The 15,914-nt window shown below is 49.9% G+C and overlaps 1 protein-coding gene across 1 annotated transcript; it reads right to left on the bottom strand.

Moving 5' to 3' along the window:
* Positions 1-1,268: 1,268 nt before the first annotated feature.
* LOC144940699 (epithelial sodium channel subunit beta-like) lies at positions 1,269-14,947 on the bottom strand. The gene is made up of 13 exons (XM_078867066.1): positions 14,847-14,947; positions 11,536-11,867; positions 10,778-11,102; positions 8,866-9,056; positions 8,541-8,644; positions 7,856-8,019; positions 7,441-7,542; positions 6,476-6,593; positions 6,285-6,363; positions 5,490-5,547; positions 4,561-4,610; positions 2,359-2,434; positions 1,269-1,703 (listed from the first exon to the last, which is right to left on the bottom strand). Exons 2-13 carry the CDS (start codon positions 11,853-11,855, stop codon positions 1,284-1,286), a joined length of 2,007 nt encoding a protein of 668 aa, XP_078723192.1. The 5' UTR covers positions 11,856-11,867; positions 14,847-14,947; the 3' UTR covers positions 1,269-1,283.
* Between the last annotated feature and the right edge of the window lie 967 nt (positions 14,948-15,914).

The raw sequence follows: 15,914 nt of genomic DNA, 5'->3' as shown, positions 1-15,914 counted from the left end.
CCAAGGTGTGAAAGCCAACAGGTCAATATCAAGGCCAGTCAAGGTCAAATTCTTTGGGCTGAGGCAGTATGAGGGTCGGCGCCTTTACGCCTGGGGTCGGGCAACCTTCGTCTCCAGAGGCGCATGCAACTGTTTACAGACTGCGCCGTGACGTAATGTATGTATTCATGTGCATTGGTGGCTCTTGAAATCTTGAGTTTTGTTACCGAATTCAGAGAAAAAAAATTGGCTCTTCTTGTTATTTTGGTTTCGGACCCCCTCACCTCCCTTTCCCACTCTAAGCCAAGTCCTCGGATCGAGGCCAGGCCCCCGAGGCCAGGCCAAGAGATCTGAGCAGGGGCATTCCAGACGACCTAAGGCCCAGGGGCTGGCTCGAGTACCTGAGACTGGTTGGCTGTATTCTGGACGGTCGAAATGCTCAACAATAAAAAAAATATTAGATGATTCACAGAACATGTTAATGATTTCTTACATTAGTCCTACTGACATACAAAAACACACAAAGGATACATAGCAGTGGTTTGCAACGAAAACCTTAAACTCCTGTCTGCACTGGGCATATTTGTCTGCAAACACATGGGCAGCATCGACTAAGGCTATTATATTGGCTACAAATAGAAAATGACAGGCAAATCAGCCTACTATAACATATTATTTCTAATTTACCATGCTTATATGTGAATATGTATTTTGTGATATAATGGTTAATCACCATTTTTTATAGGGCTGATTGAAATTACTTCATAATATTGCACCTTACAGTCACTTTACTCCATTGGTTAAAACATTCGTTTTTGTAGTGGATGGGCCTGTTCATCCAGCAGTGGATGAGCGGGCCCTTCAAGTGACCCATCCCGCTGCATATGGGAGCAATGTTGTCACATGCGAGGCCAACCGATATTTTAATTCTCAGAGCTGAAAGAACAGAACCATAGATTTGCTTTTTGTGTTTAGTTTGTCGTCCTTCCCCCGGACCTCCGATGAGCACGGTTCGCTACGTACGGTGTGAAAGAAGTTCAACGTACATACATACAAATATGATGGATATTTTGCGTAGTCATTGTTGACCAGGCCGAGAACCTCAACTCACTACACTCAAGAACCGGACTTAGTCACGGGAGGCTGGCGACCCGGATTAAAACTCAGGTGTTCAACGGTGCTGGCTCAACACTCGTGACCTCCGAGCCAAAACATTTTACTTTTTTTTACATTCCAAAGCACCAATAACACACCCCGCCCGCCCTCCCCGCTCGATCGGTCATCACTAGTGAAGCGCTTGGGGCCTAACCGACGAATTCGCTATCGTCGTCCGAATTGATCTCGTCGTGCAGCTCGGTCTTGCTGATGCGCAGCGTGTCGTAGTGCGGCGGCGGAGTGCCCGGCACGTCCTGCTGCTCCGCTACCGCTGTCGGAGGCTGTGCCGCGCTGCCGTTCACGTCGGGAGCCTCCCTGGGTGGCTCTCGCTCCTCCATCTCGAAGCCCGAGTTCCCCTGGCCCTGAACGATGGAAGAGAGTGTGGGCGGCTCGTCCGAGTAGCGTGGCTTGCGGCTCGTCTTGCGGCGTTCGCGCACGTCGTGCGACGCCTTGATGATGCCGATCCACACGCAGTCGATGATGATCTCGATGAACTCGATGATGCACAGCACCGAGCCGCCCATCCAGAAACCAAACTGCCCGCCCAGGTTGGACAGCAGGGTCACGATCTGCAAGCGGGGGGAGGTTGACGGCGGGCGACGGTGTGAAATCTAGAGTGATGCGTCTCGTACGCACGTGTTACAGTATTTGTCGTGTACAATCCATTGCTGGATGAAAATCTCTCCACGTTGTGTCAGATATGCGGTAAGTTTGCCCACACTTCACCACCATGGTTAGTGCGAGTTAGTGAAGTGTGGGGGGGGGGGGAGCAGGAATGGTTCTGACATTCTCTAGTTGGTGACTATGGTCAAACTTCCCCCATGACCAATATAATGGAGAGGCCTTTGCATTTGTATACACAGTAGAAATAGTTAATTATCGATATTGCCCATGCACGTATTGATTCACATCCCCACCAATTCGATGACTTGTCACAACTCAGGGCTGCAATTCAAAATGCCATTCCTGTCTCTCATTTTGAGTGTCTTATTTGTAGTTTATAATCTTTTTCATGTTTTGCTTGCACATTTTTGTTTGCGTGGGGGATACAGACATTGGTTGTTTCGCACTGCATTCACTGAAATTTAACATTTCCACATCATGTACAGCTCATGCAAATAAGTGAATCCCGCATGGATGGTTTGATGCAAGCAACACCTGCGGAAGACGTTTACATCCATAAACATGCCAAGGTGCTCCTTAACGTTACAATCAAGAATTCACCGTTTGTGCTGGCGACTCAGATGTTGTCATGGAGTTGAATTCTTGAAAGAACAAGTTCACCTTTATTATGTCCTGCCTAAAGGCAAAGGCGTAAGGCAGAATCAGTGTTTGTGTTAATGCTGTGAGATAAACTATTTAAATATTACACATTACAAGATGCAACACTTTTCCTGTTTTCGGTTAAATATCCAACTTAGTAGACGAGATTGAAGTTTTATCACATTCATCATTTGACAGTTTATATTCTACAGACCTCCTGTGATCCGCGACCCTATTACCCACCACTGCTGTTTCCCATGGTAGTGGAAAGGTTCATAAAACTCCTAGTACCCGTGGCCCTATTCTTCCTATTATCCACTGTCACCCACAAAACTGTCCCAAGTACATTGCGGAGAGGCATCCAATTACCCACAATTCCCTCTCCAATCATTTGAATTTATTTCCTCCACATAATGATGGAAAAGAGCAGTTCTGTGAACATTTGACGAATGCATATTTCGTTATTTCCATATATAAAGGGAAACTCCATGTTAATTAATAAAAGGCAAGACTGTCTCTCACATCTAAAATTTTGTTTTCTTGGAGGCTGTGCGATTATTATCATTTCTGCGGAGGGAGCTGGTAGGAACGCTGGGTTGCTCGGTCAATGGCCAGGGTCAACGGCGGCGTGGTGTATTCCGCAAATATGCCCGACTGTGAGGGCGGGCACAAGCTGGCGTGAGTAGGTTAAACGTTGAGTTTTATAAAGGCACCACGGGGTGACCAGCCCTTCCCCACCCAGCCCCACCCCTCCCACCCCCCACCCAGTCCCTACCCACCCTCCCCACCCAGCCCCTCGCCACCCTCCCCACCCAGCCCCTCCCCGCCCAGCCCCTCCCCACCCTCCCCGCCCAGCCCCTCCCCACCCTCCCCGCCCAGCCCCTCCCCACCCTCCCCGCCCAGCCCCTCCCCGCCCAGCCCCTCCCCACCCTCCCCGCCCAGCCCCTCCCCACCCTCCCCGCCCAGCCCCTCCCCACCCTCCCCGCCCAGCCCCTCCCCACCCTCCCCGCCCAGCCCCTCCCCACCCTCCCCGCCCAGCCCCTCCCCACCCTCCCCGCCCAGCCCCTCCCCGCCCAGTCCCTCCCCATCCTCCCCACCCAGCCGCTCCCCACCCAGCCCCTCCCCACCCTCCCCGCCCAGCCCCTCCCCACCCTCCCCGCCCAGCCCCTCCCCACCCTCCCCGCCCAGCCCCTCCCCACCCTCCCCGCCCAGCCCCTCCCCACCCTCCCCGCCCAGCCCCTCCCCACCCTCCCCGCCCAGCCCCTCCCCACCCTCCCCGCCCAGCCCCTCCCCACCCTCCCCGCCCAGCCCCTCCCCACCCTCCCCGCCCAGCCCCTCCCCACCCTCCCCGCCCAGCCCCTTCCCACCCTCCCCACCCAGCCCCTTCCCACCCTCCCCACCCAGCCCCTCCCCACCCAGCCCCTCCCCACCCTCCCCGCCCAGCCCCTCCCACCCTCCCCCCCCAGCCCCTCCCCACCCTCCCCGCCCAGCCCCTCCCCACCCTCCCCACCCAGCCCCTCCCCACCCAGCCCCTCCCCACCCTCACCTCCCCACCCTCCCCTCCCAGCCCCTCCCCACCCTCCCCCTCCCCACCCAGCCCCTCCCCACCCTCCCCCTCCCCACCCAGCCCCTCCCCACCCTCCCCCTCCCCACCCAGCCCCTCCCCACCCTCCCCACCCAGCCCCTCCCCACCCTCCCCTCCCCACCCTCCCCACCCAGCCCCTCCCCACCCTCCCCGCCCAGCCCCTCCCCACCCTCCTCGCCCAACCCCTCCCCACCCTCCCCACCCAGCCCCTCCCCACCCTCCCCCTCCCCACCCAGCCCCTCCCCACCCTCCCCACCCAGCCCCTCCCCACCCTCCCCGCCCAGCCCCTCCCCACCCTCCTCGCCCAACCCCTCCCCACCCTCCCCGACCGGCCCCTCCCCACCCCACCCTCCCCTCCCCACCCAGCCCCTCCCTGCACGACGGACGGACACAATAATCCCCTGTGGGCTGGTGTAACCAGGAGGTTCCTACCAGTATTATCATTAGAACAGGCATCAAGAGGCTTAGTAAACAATTAACTCCTTGGGCGAGTGTGGTTGGTTTTCATCAACACAAGCTAATTGGAGCATTTATAAAGTACCACACTTTTTCATTGGCACACTCTTTGTATTTATTACCTGCTGACATTGTGCTTTCTTTCCTTTGATAAGATATGGAAAATCCAATCCTGCAAAATACAATTCTTTAGTTAGACACTGCAGAAGAATGATCAGGGCATTTTTTCTTTTTACAAATAACAAGCAGCGAACCCCGTTGCTATGCAACTGAAAATAAAAAAAAACATCCGCACATTTTAATTTTAATACTCTTCTCACAAGTCTGTACTCGGAGCACTAAAAACTATATTTTTTATAACATTAATGCCAAAGTTAATAGAATTTCAAGAATATCCTTGCGAAACAATTACATTATTAGGTGCACAAATTGAAAATTAGAACAATTTCATCAAATGAGCCACGGTCAGTCTTCTGAATTTATTCCTCCCACCTTTTTTGGTGTCAATATCTATTCTGTGTCAGTTTAACACGTCGGCTTTTGAGACCAATATCATCCATAATGCAGGTTTTTTTGGGTTAGATAATGTAAATATGTGTCGTTAAACCCACCACAACCCGACAGCCACTTAGTAAGGTTTGTTACGTAAACAGAACATCCCAATTCGTTACGAATAACACATCGGTGTGCTGTACTAGTAACGAATCGGCATGTTCTGTTTTACGTGACAAATCTTAATAATTGGTTGTGTTGGGTGGTGGCCGGTTTAACACCACATTTATATTTACGCGATCTAACCAAAAAAACCTGTATTATGGATGTATTCTACGTATTTCAAAATTATACCACCAGTTAAATTCGATGTTTGGTACACGGAAAATCCGGTTTATCCAGTTACCCAGCTAGTTTCGGTGATAATGACTCGGCAGCCCTGAACAATAGAACGATTGTTGGGGTGGAGAGGATCCCAGCCAGCAGCCAGCCAAGAAACTTGACGCATATGTCATTTTAAATAGTAGTATGATAATGCGTAATGGAAATATGCATTTACCTCCGAAGATTGCGAGGGCCAGTCTGACATGCTGATGCTCATTTTGTATTCACTTTCACTGCGCGTTAAGGAGCAAGAAAACATGTTTAAAGGAGACTGTCATAATATATTAAGTATTATTTTTGTATAATTTTGAAACAATGTATCATTGTTGCACAGCTTGGATGGATTTTCTAGTGGTCAATACGTAGGCATATCTGTACAGCAGAAAATTACCATATTTCTTGAGTATTGTAGTTTGTTAAATGTGAAGGATATTGTAAATAATCACGTTCTTTATTTAACCAGGAAGGCCTCACTGAGTCTAAAGACATCTTGTTTGTGAAGCTCATGCATTCAGGTGTTTGTTCAATGCCATCAATGAGTGATTTGCATATGGCAGGAACACAGATGGATTCAATATTCCATTGCTGTACTGACATCTATTGGTCACATCACAGCACAGTCCGATAACATTCCCATTTGCACATGTATTGTTCAGTCGGCTAAGTCATCGATGGCACAGCTATTGGTAGACGTGTGATGTGTTTTAAGTTAAATGCTGTTCAAACTCATCTGCACCTCTGATTAACATGGCTGGCTACTTACGGTATGAAATAAGTTCAATATAAATACGTACGTTCCTCCGTCCTGATCAATTAACCAAGCACACCCAGTGCGGAATTTGTGGATTACGGTATAACCGTCATTTTCTACAGATGTTCACAGATCCGACCTGATCACATATCCGCCTATACCTCAGTCCCCAGCAAGTCGGCTACACGACATTGTGGTGTACTCGGTTACTCTTCTTACATGCACGGTTGCTTGCAGATGGTGTAACAGTCCATATCTTCTTCAACAAACTGGTCGTACAGCTTGTAATAGCAGTATCCTACAGGGTACACACACACAAAAAAACATACGTCGTAAGACTTTCCTTTGCACGTTGGCTATGCATGTATCGAGTAGCACAATGTGGGGGGCGAGCAACTCTCGCAGCTTACGCCAGCCAGTGAAGTTCTGGTTCTGGCAGTACTTCTCCCCTGGGGGCAGAGGGTACAGGTAATAGCCGCAGCCACACATCTCGATCATCTTGGTCTGAAAGCAGGAGCGCAGGCAGGCCTGTTGAAACAAGACAGGGGGGGGAAACATAAACAAGCATGCAATCAGTTTGTGGTCCTTCCTCCGCAACTCCGATTCACAACTCTGATTAGCACGGTTGGCCATGCACAAGCGCAAATTATTAACATTTACCTTCATGCGTTTGGTGTTATGCCAATTAAAAAGTTGTTTTTTTGCTCAACTAATCATGTAGTGGTGCTCCTCTTCCGTTTATAGCCTTGAGCCAGTGATGGGAATTCCACATTCTTATATCGGTGGACAGTATGTTCATTGGACAACTACTGTTGACTTTCCACAAACCAGTCTACGTTTTATAGACCTCAGAGGAATGATGACTTGAGTCGACCCTCCAACTGGGATTTGAACTCATAACCTTCTAAATGTAAACCTCTGCTGCTGTTCTGCCCAGTAGTAAATTACGCAGTGAAGCCGAATTTCTTGATAGATGTAATCTTCCTGGAAGTATCAATCACCACTGACACATGGTAAAATGTATCGCAATGTGGCCTGAGAAGAATGTATGTTTGTTGAACTCTAGCACCATGCTAATCGGATGTGTGGTGGAAAGACAACAAACTAACCACAAAAAGCAGTTCTAAAGATATGAGTTTTCAATCAAGATTGAAAAGTGCAAAGCTCCAGTGGCTTTCTAATGTCGGAACAGCACTCCAGATGGCCACAGAAGCGTATCTATAAGCGCGCGATGCAGTGACCATCTTTGTTTGATGACCATCTTTGTTTGATGGCCAGCCAAAAAACACTCTGAGGATGACCAGAGCTCACAAGCAATAAAGGCAGTCAAAAACACCAAAATTACTTGAGAATGTCTCACGTGCTCAGCACGTACCTGAACACTGTAGGCAGTGCCGTTGTAAAGATTTGTAATTGGCAGATCTGTGCCGTCCATGGTGCAGTCGCTGTATGGAGCACCTTGTCTTTGTAGTTGACCCTGGAGAGGAGGATTATGAAATCAGATGCGATCATCAGCTGACATGCAGAAGGGCCATTGCCCAAAACGTTGCCTATGTTATCTTTATCCTCTTCCAAGCAGGGTTATTGACGAATATTTTGTTTGTGTTGTTGTTGCTGCTGCTGTTGTTGTTAATTATGCTCATGCACTGCTGCCAACGCAGCATCACCACAAAATAATGTGTATATATTTTTTTCAATGTTTTTTTTCAATGTTATATCTCAATTATTTAAAAACGTTGTGTACAGCGCCATTCATCTGTGTTTCTTCTTTTTACTTTTGTGTTCCTTACCACTTCAATCCCCACAGAGGTCTCAGCACCGGTCTTGACGAAGAAACCCTGGTTGCTGAGGAAGGGGTAAGTGTTCTGATCATGCAGCATGATTACAGCTCCCGCGATTGTGGTCAAGAATGGGATGTATTCATCTTGATCAATGCTGAGCACCAGTTTCAAACCTGAAAGACAACATTTTGAGTCCACACCAGAGGGCAAATGCTTTACAATCCCAGCTGTTCTTAATCCACCAAAGGGAGAAGGCCGACCCATATTCCACCACACTGGTCAGTGCAGGTTTGTGAAAAGGACAGGATAGAGGGGGGGGCAGGACTGGGTCTGGATAACAATTCCCATCTCACCTTATTTAGTCCTCGTGATAATGTGTTGGTGGTGTGTAGGAATATAGGGTACAGCAATATAGGATTATTATATGGAGAGACATACTTTCTCGTGGTAGTGCCTTATGCCAATAATCCTGAATCCAAGGCAGCCTAGCAGCGTTCTAGAAAAGACTGAGTGAGAAATTAAGCCCTGCTCGTGTCACGCATGTTAGCCCCAGCCGGGAATTGAACTAAGGTCGCTGGGTTAATCGTGCATCTCACTCACCACTCTTCCGCTTCTCAACCCCGTAGTTCCGTTACAATGCAATTCAATAAATATATTGTTGCACAGGCCAGACGCTTGTAAAAAAAAAACTCACCGTACTCAACCCCAGGGTTGGACACCTGCATCACCGTTTCGTTTTCACCCCAGTTGAAGATGAAGCAGTTGCCGTACATTGGGTGGTATAAGGTTGTGAAGTTTCTGCTCATTGAACGTGAAAAAAACATTGCCAAGAAAATAAGAATTAACGTGGAAAATTATTTTCATGCAGTCGTAAAACATTGTTAGCTTTGCGCAAGCCAATGCACAATTGTGTATTGTGACAAGCCGACATTTCAATATATTGTTTAAAGAAAGCCAATTCGATTAATTGCATTCAGACTGCTTTGGGGACGATGTGCAATGGGAAGAAGATGTCTCACGTGGCATTGCACGCGTCGTTGCTGAAGAGACACGATCGGATAAGTTCATCGCCACTGGAGCTCAGGTTCGATTTCTCCTCGTTGGAGAGCTCTCCCAGCAGGCTCAGCAGGTTGAAGTGGAACCACTGCTTCACAGCAGTCATCCCCGAAAGGTACTCGCTGTAAAAGCACTTATCACCTGCAGTGTCGCACTAAAGAAACAGGACAGCACGCTGTAGCTCCAAAAGGGTTGCCACATTTCCCACTGTAGACCAAACTCGGACAATAATCGTCAGTAAGCCTAGGCCTATGGCACAACTGTGCCATAGACTTGCATGATACGGTTCGGGATTCGTTTTGCGGGTTAGATTGTGCGGGTATTGTGTCAATTAGAGCTATGTACCCTCCACCACCCAACACAGGCAAACAAATGAAGTTGTCACCTTGGCAAAATGTGCCACATCACGTGTGGTGTGGTGTGGTAAAGTGTTGGTACTCCCATCTCTTCAAAGATGTCTAGTCAGCGTGGACGAAAATACTAAATACTCTCTTGGGGGGGCGCTCTAGGAATAAACTAAATACTCTCTCAGAGGGGGCTCCCTAACAGTTGCCTCTAGTGGAGGTCCCTCTGCCGTATGTACGTGTAGTGCTTGACCCAGAGACACGAAGAGTAGGAGGCGCTCTGTTTATTAACACGGCCTAATAGTTAACACTTCGTAACTACGGCTCCCAGTCAGGACAGCTGGTAGACTGCATGACTGGCAACGCCGAGACGGTGAAGACGGCGACGATGGTGAAGACTCCAGCAGCGCGACGGGGACCCCACTCCACACGACGGCCACGAGGTCCCCTCCCGGGGCCCCTCTTTTACTGTCGGCGTTGCCTGGCTCCGCCCCTGGCCACACCCCCTTCTGGAACCTACTAATGGGTTCTCGATGTGCCCCTTCCGTAAGCTTTCCCCTAAATCCCTCTCTGGTCTATCACGTGGCCTGCTGACAGTCAGGGCTGCTGTAAGCTGCAGATTTCCTTGCCTGCCAGCAGCCAGCGCTATGCTGCTACTTGACCGATTCTATGTCACTACATATGTATGTACGTGTATATGTTGATCTTCTTTCGCATTGTACGTAGCCACCGGTGCTAATCGAAGGTGCCAGTGGCGTGAGCGGTATATATTCCAGGGATGGTTAAACTGCAGCATGCGTTTTCTGGGCGATTGAAAAGTGGCTTGGTGTAGATGCGGCTCATTTGAAATGTTGAATGAAACAGGAAAACTCTGCCAAAGTGGGACCTGGCCCAGGGCCATCGCCTTAAGCAGCAGAACCAGACACACTCCCAAGGTGCTCTTGCAGAAGCCCAAGTGAAAAAAATCCACGTATACCAGTGGAAACTAAACTAAAACATTTTTTTTTACCAGGCCCATTGAGCTATAAGAGCTCTTTTTACAGAAGTGACCTGGCCACAAATGATAGCTCAACGAAGTGGCTTATCAAGTGATAATTTATAGCAGCCAAATACTCTAGGCGCCTGGTGATTCCAAATGTGAAGGGAAAACCCAGAGGACCCAGAGAAAAATCCACACGAACACAGGGAGAGAGACATGCAAACTCCAAATATACATTAGTCAGGGTCGGGATCGAACCCACGACCTCCTGTATACATCTCGCCACCATGGTGCTCCAAGTGACCAACTCACGTGATTTGCAGTTCTCAGCCACATGAAGATTTCAGTATGAGGTTCATAGAATCAGACATTTTTGGACTCCCTTGGTATATTCAGAAACTTTGTAGAGTACCTATATGAGAAACTATCTGTTGTCTACGGTGTGGGTCTCAATGTCATCTGCAGCTTTACTGCACATCTGCCAGACATAAATGTCAATTACTCACACAGCACATGTGCAGACACAGCAGAGTTTCTTTTCAATGATCTCACCAGTCGGAAACCGATCCGCACGTCCTTCCCCAGGTGAGGAATGAGCGACGAGGTCGCTTCCGTCGCAGCTCTCTCGGGTGGCACGGACACGGTGTCTATGGAGCCGTTGATCAGGTAGCTCTGCTTGCTCACCACCTCCGTCACCACCGTGCGGTTGGGGTCACGTCTGTCGATCAGCACCAGAGGAATGTCCTGCCATGGCGCCTTGGCGTACGAGGTGTTGTAAGGTGACGGAGTGCTCGAGTCGTTGTAGTTGTACAGGGTTTGGAGTGCTACGCGTGTGTAGGCCTCCAGGTCCTTGATTTTGTCCTTGATGGAGCTGTACCTGCAGAACGTACAGCGGCACGCACGCAGTTGAAACCCCAGATCGCACCACCGCCACCTAACACACTGGAATGCAGGTTTTTGAGCAAATATGAACTATTGCAATATGGGAAACCTCCTCACAATTTAAATTCGGCAATTAACGATAAATGAATGTTACTCATTATGATGTTGAAATGCATGGGATAGTTTTCATCCCAATGCTGAAATATTACCTGAAAACTACTCAACTTAGGTTACACACAGCAGTCATCACCCCTACTGATTATGAGACTAGAGTGGAGCCTCTGTGGGTAAACAAGTGTAGCTATAATAATTCGAAATAATAATTTTCTGAGATTAATTAAATAAGCACTCGTGCGTATACATGATTTGAGTAGAAGCACTCTTAACTTAACACCTAAATGCACAAGCAGTCTCCACCAGTAATCTACCTGTAAGCGTTCAGGTTGCACACAGTGACAGCAGGGAAGTTCATCCTCTGGAATCCCATGTTGACCGAGACGGAAACCCCGTAGGACAGGTACGCCTGGAAGAGAAGCACCCACTGCCAGAGGACGACGCCCAACATGATGATGGTGATGAGGAACCACAAGACCCGCTTCTTCTTGCCGTACACGACGACGCGCTTGCACCCGTGCGTGTTGGTGTTCATGCAGTACCAATAGAGCAGCTCCGACACCGACGCTACGGGGCCCTTCTGCAGCCGGTGCAGGGATCGCGTAAGGTACTTCCTGATCTTCATGTTGGCCATCGTGAGTGGGACCTTCAAAATTGGAAAACATTCAAGTGGGCGACTGCGGTCACCCAGAACAGACACACAACACATAACGACGCAATGTCCGATAAACAAATACGAAGGAGGCATCCCGGCGATGCACTCCGCTGCTCCTGACGCAGTTGTCTGGCTTGACCACCTGAATGTGAAATTGCAGTTTTTGCTCAGTATCTAGATCAGCCATACGAAAGAAGAGGTGGGACCTTGGGATTTTGTACATTCGTCTAGCAGCTACTTGGTTACCGAGTTGATTGTTATCCACCATTGACTTGTGCCATATACATGACAGTGTACTCTCGTATGTGATGGTCTTCACAACACGACAGAGGTAAAGGAAGGTGCAGACCTGCAATTACTCGCTCACACCACTGCTGGTGGAAGGGCATCCTCTAGAAAGTCCATCTAAAGGGTGTTTTGGCCTACTCTTCCACACTTGCCAGACGTCTTTAAAGAGGTCAGAGTTACCCACACTTTACCCCATCACATGCTTCCTGCTGATCAAACGACTACTCAACACAGAACATTGAATTAAATGAAACGTACATTTTATTTTATCTGAACATTAACAATGCATATAAATCAACAGTAGAATTACACTACGGCACCTTGAGTTTCTGCTACATATTAATACCATTGCATATACCCACTTAGCTTCTGTGTGTTTTGTATTGCAGGGAATTAAATATGAACTACACAAGGAGAATAGAATATGAATAACCCAACCGGTATTTTATATCAATTGTAATTTATGTGACTACATTAACCGCCCCCCCCTCCCCCGGCATTCGGACCTGATTGGCTCACAAGTGAAGACATCACATTTATCCCCCTCTATTTAAGAACGAAACAGGAGGATTTCTCCACAAATCTGGCTGTCGCCTGATGATGCAGGTTGTAATTACTTTCGAAACGTCGTACTCGAATTGTAAATGTTGTGGGTTTACTCTCCAACACACCGGTGTGCTGTACTAGTAACGAATTGGCATGTTTTATTTCCGTGAAAGACCTGACTAATTGGCTGTGTCGGGTGGTGGCGGGTTTAACGACGCATCTATACTTACGCGATCTAACCCAAAATAACCTCTATTATGGAAAATATTGGTCGCGAAAGCCTACGTGTTAAGGAGAGACGGTACAAGCAGATGATGCCCCATAGCCGAATAGCTTCCATTTAATGTGGTCCGATCAGCCTGGCTGACCTCTGTGCGAGCTGATGTCACCATGCGAAACCCACCATGGGTTTACATAGGAACCATGCGCTGCTTACTATACCCTGAGTATCAAGGTTCTTCAGGGAGCAACAAGTGAACGCAAATGACCCAAGGGCCTGTTCTGAAGGACAATTGCCTGCAATGCCAGCCAATTAACCGCTGGCGGCATTTTCTAAAGGAGCTCTGAGTAACAAGTCATTTTAAATGCACACCACCGTTGGAGTGGCTTGCGTCTCGATTATCCTGCCTCCGCTTTGCTGCCAAGATGGTAGCCTACTGTCCGCAGCCCCTTGTTTAAAAACGAGTCGCTCTACCGCAGTCAAACAAAGTTTCGCTAAAAGCCAGCCCACCGATTGCTAAAGGAGCACGTCAAGCCACATCGCTGAACGCAGATCGGAGTGCCACTCTGTTATGATTGATGAGGATTAACTTAACTTAGACAGGGTGACAACAGCAGCACTGCCAACACTAAAGCGTCACTGCTGCCGCAGTAATCGGTAGCCGATTTGTCAAATTTGTCTATGGGTCATTAGTCACACTTTCTACGGGAAACGAATTATTCGGTTCACTGATGATGGGATCTTTATTAGTGTTTAGCGTGAGACTTAAATACATTTAGTACCATGGGAACCTTTTTTGCCAGTATCAAAGTATGAAATATAACAATAGGTTTTACCCTTTATGGCCATACAACACGAGGTGTTAAGATGTTAAAACACCAAATAGAAACCTTCTGCAAGGCATCAAGTCTGCATTAACCACACCGACTTGAACATGCAAACAAACACGCTCTGGTAATAATATAAACAGAGGCACTGGCTTTTAAACTGATTGGCCTCCACCAGAGACAGCCCTCTTTAGGCCAATCCGTTTCAAAGCCAATGCCGCTATTATTATTATCAGAGCAGGTTTTGTTTTCATGTTCACCACAAGTACGTGTGGTTAGTGCAAACTTGATGCCTTGCAAAAGGTTTCTATTTGGTGTTTGAACATCTTAACACCTCGTGTTGTATTGCCAGAAAGGGTAAACTTTATTGTTACACATTTAGTACGTTAGACTAACCCTGCTCCATGAGTAACATTATTTATGCTTGCTCGACGGCCCATATTTGAGCGTTAAAGATTATTTAACGAGGTTCATCTCTTTAGCCCTTCAAGAACATTGTACTAGAATGCTCACCAGTCACTTTCCTTACGAATATCCCGTATTAAATCATCCATATCATCAATTCGTTCTGTAGTCGGTTTCGAAATTACACTGCACGCACCTAGCCCTATCATTTAATTCTGGATCACCTTACCAATTGACGTACACACACACATACACACACTCTCTCAACATCCTTCAATAATATGTCATCGCGCGCGGAGTTCATTGATGTAAAGACAACATATGCATACTCACTATACAGACAATATCCTTCACATGCATCTGGATGGCGTGCAGTAGAGTACCATACAGTATATATATTGTACTCTATATTACTTCGTATAATCAAATACAAAATCTTCGCCCGAGCCTTTCCTCGCATAGAGGCGAGAACCCGGGCAGAACAACGCCGTCTAGGCAAGAGGCAACACCGCCTCCTCGCTGAACGTGCTCCAAGTCGGTTTAACATTCACTCTCGTGCCACCATCCCTCGAGCTCTTTGGTCTACTCTTCCCCACACCCACCCTCACCCCCATGAACACGGCCGCGTAACCTGTAGGGCTGATGCCCGCGTGTGGCTGACGGAGCAATATTTGCGAGGCTCACCTCGGCGGAGCCGCGCGGTGCTGAGTGGGGGCGGGATTCGTCCTCTGGGCTCCCTCACAGCGCTCACAGCGCGCCCGACTCGGCCAGACTCCGCCTGCACGAGGAGCAGCCGCTGCTGCCGCTGATGCCGCTTGCGAGCCAGCGAGTGGAGTTGGGGGAGGGGAAGGGGGGGGAAGGGGGGAGGTGAGGGGGGGAGGGAGGTGAGGGGAGGGAGGGGAAGGGGAGGAAGGGGGAGGTGGGGGGATGGAGGGTGAGGAGAGGGAGGGGAGGGAGGGGAGGGGAGGAAGGGGGAGGGAGGGGAGAGATGGGAGGGAGGTGAGGGGAGGGGGAGGGAGGGGGAGGGAGGTGAGGGGAGGGAGGGGGAAGGAGGTGAGGGGAGGGAGGGGGAGGGAGGGGGAGGGGGGGTGAGGGGAGGGAGGGGAGGGAGGGGGAAGGTGAGGGGAGGGAGGGGAGGGAGGGAGGGGGAGGGAGGTGAGGGGAGGGAAGGAGGTGAGGGGAGGGAGGTGAGGGAGGGGGAGGGAGGTGAGGGAGGGGGAGGGAGGTGAGGGAGGGAGGGGGAAGGAGGTGAGGGGAGGGAGGGGGAGGGAGGGGGAGGGGGGTGAGGGGAGGGAGGGGAGGGAGGGGGAAGGTGAGGGGAGGGAGGGGGGAGGGGGGGAGGGAGGGGAGGGAGGGAGGGGGAGGGAGGTGAGGGGAGGGAAGGAGGTGAGGGGAGGGAGGGGAGGGGAGGGAGGGGGAGGGAGGGGGAGAGAGGGGGAGGGAGGTGAGAGGAGGGAGGGGGAGGGAGGGGGAGGGAGGGGGGAGGTGAGGGGAGGGAGGGGAGGAATGGGGAGGGGGGGAGGGGGAGGGAGGGGGAGGGAGGGGAGGAATGGGGAGGGGGGGAGGGAGGGGAGGGAGGGATGGGAGGCAGGGGGATGGAGGGATGGGAGGGAGGGGGTGGGATGGGAGGGAGGGGGAGGGAGGTGAGGGGAGGGAGGGGGAGGTGAGGGAAAGGGAGGGGAGGGGGAGGGGAGGAAGGGGGAGGAAGGGGAAGGGAGGGGGAAGGAGATGAGGGGAGGGAGGGGGAGGGAG

Source organism: Lampetra fluviatilis, chromosome 1, assembly GCF_964198595.1.
Source record: "Lampetra fluviatilis chromosome 1, kcLamFluv1.1, whole genome shotgun sequence".
NCBI lineage: Eukaryota > Metazoa > Chordata > Hyperoartia > Petromyzontiformes > Petromyzontidae > Lampetra > Lampetra fluviatilis.
The sequence above is the reverse complement of the archived record's forward strand: the minus strand, read 5'-3'. Positions and strand labels throughout refer to the sequence as shown.

Excerpts from the sequence above, each read along its gene's own strand:
- LOC144940699 (XM_078867066.1), bottom strand. The coding sequence starts at position 11,855 with ATGGCCAACATGAAGATCAGGAAGTACCTTACGCGATCCCTGCACCGG. Across the intron at positions 11,103-11,535 it reads TGCAACCTGAACGCTTACAG|GTACAGCTCCATCAAGGACA; the intron begins GTAGATTACTGG and ends TACGTTCTGCAG. Across the intron at positions 6,594-7,440 it reads GCACTGCCTACAGTGTTCAG|GCCTGCCTGCGCTCCTGCTT; the intron begins GTACGTGCTGAG and ends TTGTTTCAACAG.